Source organism: Clupea harengus, chromosome 2, assembly GCF_900700415.2.
Source record: "Clupea harengus chromosome 2, Ch_v2.0.2, whole genome shotgun sequence".
NCBI lineage: Eukaryota > Metazoa > Chordata > Actinopteri > Clupeiformes > Clupeidae > Clupea > Clupea harengus.
The window spans coordinates 7,771,355-7,776,781 of record NC_045153.1 but is presented as its reverse complement, the minus strand read 5'-3'; the positions used below and the strand labels follow the sequence as shown (position 1 = coordinate 7,776,781).

Below are 5,427 nucleotides of genomic sequence, written 5' to 3'. Positions count from 1 at the left end.
ATGAACCACCCAGTCACCAAAACCCAACAGACTAGAGCTGCCCCGATCTAACTCCCAAACACAGTCCTCGCTATTTCCAGATCTAGTCTTCAGTGTGTCCACCTGCAATTGAGCTGCTAGACAGCCCCAGCGCGTCCGACACACCCACAGAAAACAATAAACTTTAGTAAGCCGGAAAAACAACAAACAGCGGTAAGCGCTCTTCACCTGAGCAGGGGTTCACGTTGCTCGGTAGGTCTAACCTACCTTTTCCCACCCAGTTACCACTACACCTGCACTCAATCTAACCAGTATATGCACAGCCCGTTTCTCTCCCAACGAGAGCCCACAGCTGCCGTCACTTTCAAAAGTGACTTCCCTTCTCCACGGCAACCCAACGAAAACAACAAAAGTTTAACACTTACAATTTTCCGCGTGGGTCTCCCCAATTTGCAATACCCTTCCTGCTGCACCGGCAGTTTTGTGCCCGTCAGCATTAAAGGCCAATATCCCGATCTATAAAATTCAATGCAACTTTACCACCACTATTTCCCAATGAGTGGTTGAAAAGTTACCTTACCTGATTCCGAAAACAATCTCGGTCGAGCCCCCACATGTACCGAACCCAGGTCACAGGCACGAAACATAAAGGGGAGGCCACGCAGAATTTATGATATAATAATAATAATAAGTTATTTATTAAGGGTTACAAGTATATAGTTATCTATTAGTTATAGGAAAACGTGTGGTGAATGTCAGTGTTGTGGAGAGAAACAAAAGATGTAATGTAAAGTCAGTTAAATGGTAATATAAAGCAAACGACGACGACGACGACAATCCAAATCCAACGAGTATCCACAAATCCAATTCCTATCCAAACACCAACGACCAATCCAAAACTCCAATCCAACGCTTCACGAATGCAGTCTGCTCAGGGCTTTTGTAGCCCCTCCAATTACTGCTACACCTGGTTCCAATCACCTGCTACACCTGCTCCCAATCACCTGCTCTAGAGATAGACAGAACAGGCATGCAAATCTCATGGGGGCGGGGCCTAGACCCGCCAGGGTCGTAACAGTGTGCACTGTTGAGTTGAGTGTGCACGCCAGAAAGAATGTGTGTGTGTGTTCCTTATTTCCACGTACATGTGTGTGCACGTCTGTAAACATACATGTGATATGAACAAAGGACGAGTCTATGTGAAGCACGAAGTCTTCTCCTCGTGTGTGTGGCTATGTTAAGAGCAATGTATGTGTAATCTGTGTGATTATGATGCCAGGTTAGAAGAGGGAAATGGCTAGTAATGCATGTAAGACTGTCCACTAGTTCAGGGGGCGTAGTCAAGGTGACATCAGGCTAAAGTTACAGATTGATTGGAGGAGAGGCTGAATGTTTACGTAAGTTCCTGATTAAAATCACACAATGGACGAATTTCAGGTGTACCAACAGTTTGTTTGCGTACGAGTGTGTGTACGTTTGTGTGTGTACGTGTGTATGTAAGTGTGTGTGTGTGTGAGGGTGTTAGTAGTTAGTAGTAGATCTGTTTGGATCTTTCTCTTCCTCATCTCATCATAAACATGAGGTTTACTCTGTAGACTCATAATCAGATGTTGATGTCAGAGGTTCACTAACAAAGATAAAGCATGGGCCCTACCTGCAGGAATGTGATGTCATCAGCTCCCATCTCCTCTTCTATGGCTCTGATTGTGTCTGAAAGAGATGAAATCTCTCTGCTCATCTTCTCAATCTTCTCCTTCATCATCTGAGTCTTCTGCTCCTCTTCCTTCCTCAGTGCAGCTAACCTGGCTGCCTCTTCATCTCGTAGAAACTGGTGAAGGTTCTTAAACTCCTCTTTGATCTGCCTCTCTGTGTGTTGGGTCTGGACCTGTAATACCACGTCATCACACAAAGGTGTCTTAGTTTATATATGATATTAGTTTCTGTTATATGTAGTGTTGTTTTAAAAGAAACAATCCATAACTCTTACTCTTATGTGTTGGGCAGTTTCATCACTGGTTGTTTTAACTTGTTTAAAGTTGTCAAGCTTCTTCTGTAAAGGCTCTAGTTTGATCTTCAGTTCTTCCTGTTATGAATTAACACATTATTAGGTATTGACTGTCAACATACCTCCATATGTCTGGATGCTAGATTTAGAACACTAGTTATAAACATGTTTGACTTGGTAGCTGATTGTGATCCATCAAATGTCTCTGCTTATCACAGTGTTAATAGTGCTAGATTTCTTTTTTGTTAGATATTATTAAACATTTTCACCTTATGTCAAGGGAATCCAAATAATGAATTAAACTGTTTTGCAAAACATACCTTGCTGGCTTTAAATTGTAATATGAACTGTATATGTGTTCTTTGCTTGCCTTCTGTGTGCTGTCTCATTTTAAAAAGATGTGAATAACATATATAATATTTATACTGTGGTACCCCAAGTTGCACTTGGGGTCCCACTTGGTTTAAACATTGGTGAATTCCCTTACCAGGGCTATACAGGGGAGGCTCTAGGACCCTGTGGAGGTGCTCTGGGGACTGAGGAGGTCAGGCCATCCACTGATTGCAAGCTCAGGTGCAAATTGTTAGACTAGTTTGGCACCTGAGCAGCAACTAGTGCGACAAAGAGCGTCAGAGTGAAGCAGGACTGACGAGGGGAAAGGTTCTAGTAACTCTAGTGTGCAAGCCCGTGGGCTTATGGCTTTTCTGTTATGTTTGACTACCTGAGTTTGTAAGTTTAAGAGTTAATAAATGGACCTGTCTTGCTGAAAAACACCCTTGTCGTGTCGTTTGGAACGCTTCACAATACCGATAATAAAAGTTGCTTACAGTAATTTTTTCTTTAAGCCAGCACAGCAGCAATTATTTTATTATAAATATTATGTAATTTCATTATGTAGTATTATATGCCTATCATTAATGTTAAACATTTCTTTAGAAATATATACAAGTGCTTATGAATGTTTTATGAATTGTTTAACAAGCTACATTTTGAATGAGGTATTACCAATTACTGTGCAAAAGTCAAACACAGTCTAAAATGGTCCCACTGAAACTATTTATTCAGTTCATTTTGATATCTTGATCAAGGTGATTTCAACAGTGTTCAACACAATGTAATAATTGCAATTGTAAGAGTTGTTTTGTACAGTAGGTACAGACTTGTGGAGAGGAGGTCATGCAAGAAGGTTCAACAGTAGAGAAGAAATATGAGATAAGGGACATCATGACACCTAGTGGTTTGAGATGAACACTACAGCAACCACACGACGATTTCTGGGAGAAGTTTTTACCAAGAAAATGATTTTTTTTACCAAAAATGATTGTCCAACATCATTGACAATATGAAAACAATTGATGACCACTAATCTTACCTTACGCTCAAGTACTGCTTCACTGACAGGACTGAAGTTGTGGTTCTTGTGGAGTTTTGAGTCTCGACACACCAAACACACAAGCTGTTGGTCATCTTCACAGAAAAGCTTGAGGAGTTCAGAACGGTGCATTCTGCAGAATAGTTCCCTCTGACTTTTCTCCTCTCTCTGTTGGAAACTCTCACACAGGTTTTTTAGAACCAGGTTGACAGGATAAATCTCCTTTGAGCACCTTCTCCTGCAGACTGGACATTCCCTGGATCCTTTGGCTTTCCAGAACTTCTGCAGGCAGGTGTTACAGATGCTGTGAGTACAGGTCAGAAGAACAGGATCCTTGTAGATATTGTAGCACACAGGACAGGAGAAATCCTCTTCCGAAAAGGACTTGGATGCCATTTTGTCTAGTAGTTGCAGTTGCTCTACAGTTATGCCTGACAGTCTTTGCTTTCACTTTTCAATTGACTGAAAACTCGTGTCAGCCTGAACCAGAAAATTCACTGAAATTAAAACGAGACGAGACTTCAAAACATTATTCCAGTCTTCACAGCTGCTGTTTCCTGTTCATGATCCTTTCCTATATAGTTAGCATATGCTCTGTCAGGACGATGTGTCAAATGGAACTGAACAGCAACATGTCTGTCAAGTTCACTTCCTCAATCACCTGAGGAGTTTCTGAGGGAGGGGCTCAGATAAAGTCATAAAGGCTTCTGGTTGGACAGTGCTGCGGCTGTTTCCTAGTTGGAACTGGTAGTGTAGTTAGTTAACCCTTTCCACACTGTAACCTCTTGTGTTGTGGGATAAAACTGACCTCCCTTATTTACTGACCAATTAATTAGGAGTATTTATTTTACATAGACAGACCTAAATCTCAACTAAATGGATTTTCTCATGAATTTTTTTCTTCAATGTGTCAGAAAAGACGTAAGTCTATGATGCCATACCTTATTCTGATTCTGATTGGTCAATAACATTTACATTTACATTTACATTTAGCAGACGCTTTTGTCCAAAGCGACGTACAAGGGAGAGAATATTCAAGCTACGAGCAATAGAACCTGGTGTAACAATAAATAAATACTACTTTACATAAGAAATATAACAAAATGAAATAAAAAAGAAAGAAAGAAGTGCAGAAATGTAACTGCTGTAATTGCAAGTAACACTTAGACACACTGTAGAACCTGTTCCTTTTATCACCTTAAGCCTCATTAGTAGTAGTAGTCCTTTATTGTTACAGCACAAGTACACAAGTACCAGCAACATAGCCTGTCGCATAGTAAACTAGCGAAAATGGCAATCCACCCGTCCATATACGCAAACAAACAAGGGGGTTGTTATAGAGGGGGGTCGGGAAATGTGTTCACTGAGGGGCATCCGGTTTGAATGGGAAAGAATGGAGACTTGGATATTCAGTTTGATTATTTGCACTTTGTTTTGCTTTCACACATGTAAATGGAATGAATTGTAGGTGGGTGTATGTTTGTATGTGTGTGTGATTGTGCGTGTGTATGTGTGTGTGTGTGTGTGTGTGTGTGTGTGGTTCTGAAAGTAAAGTACAAACAGAAATATACATTAATCCACAACCCTGTAGTAACTTCTTAAGTAATGACATGCTACTAGCTATTCTAAATCAACAAGGGCATGCACACTAAATGAAAGATCGCTCAAAAGTTAGCATAGGTAAACTTCAACAACTAGTACTTGTATATTAGCAGCTTATGCTAAGCTAGTTCACTAACAGTGCCATCATGCTAGCGTAATTAAATTACATTCCTCGTAACAATTATGAACAAGCTATAACTAAACTATAACAAACACATAATGACAAGGTACAAAGTCAAACTTACTTATACATGGACGCACACAATTTCAATGTTCAAGTGCAACGTTCAACTAGGCGAAAATATGCCCAAAGTGAACTGCCACTCCATCTGACGTGACGTGAAGCGAAATCTAAACACTATACCGTGCGGAGTGGAGTCACATGACCAACGTAATTACCAAATATGGTCATTATCCAAAACATGCTCTGTATGGGCAACTTAACAAATAACTGCTATCGCCTTTTTAA

At 40.5% G+C, this 5,427-nt stretch overlaps 1 protein-coding gene across 1 annotated transcript; it reads right to left on the bottom strand.

The window, feature by feature from the left end:
- Window positions 1-1,884: 1,884 nt before the first annotated feature.
- LOC116223799 (nuclear factor 7, brain-like) lies at window positions 1,885-3,752 on the bottom strand. Its single transcript, XM_031581811.1, has 2 exons — window positions 3,357-3,752; window positions 1,885-2,062 (listed from the first exon to the last, which is right to left on the bottom strand). The coding sequence occupies exons 1-2, from the start codon at window positions 3,750-3,752 to the stop codon at window positions 1,940-1,942; spliced, it is 519 nt and encodes a 172-aa protein (XP_031437671.1). The 3' UTR covers window positions 1,885-1,939.
- Window positions 3,753-5,427: the final 1,675 nt, after the last annotated feature.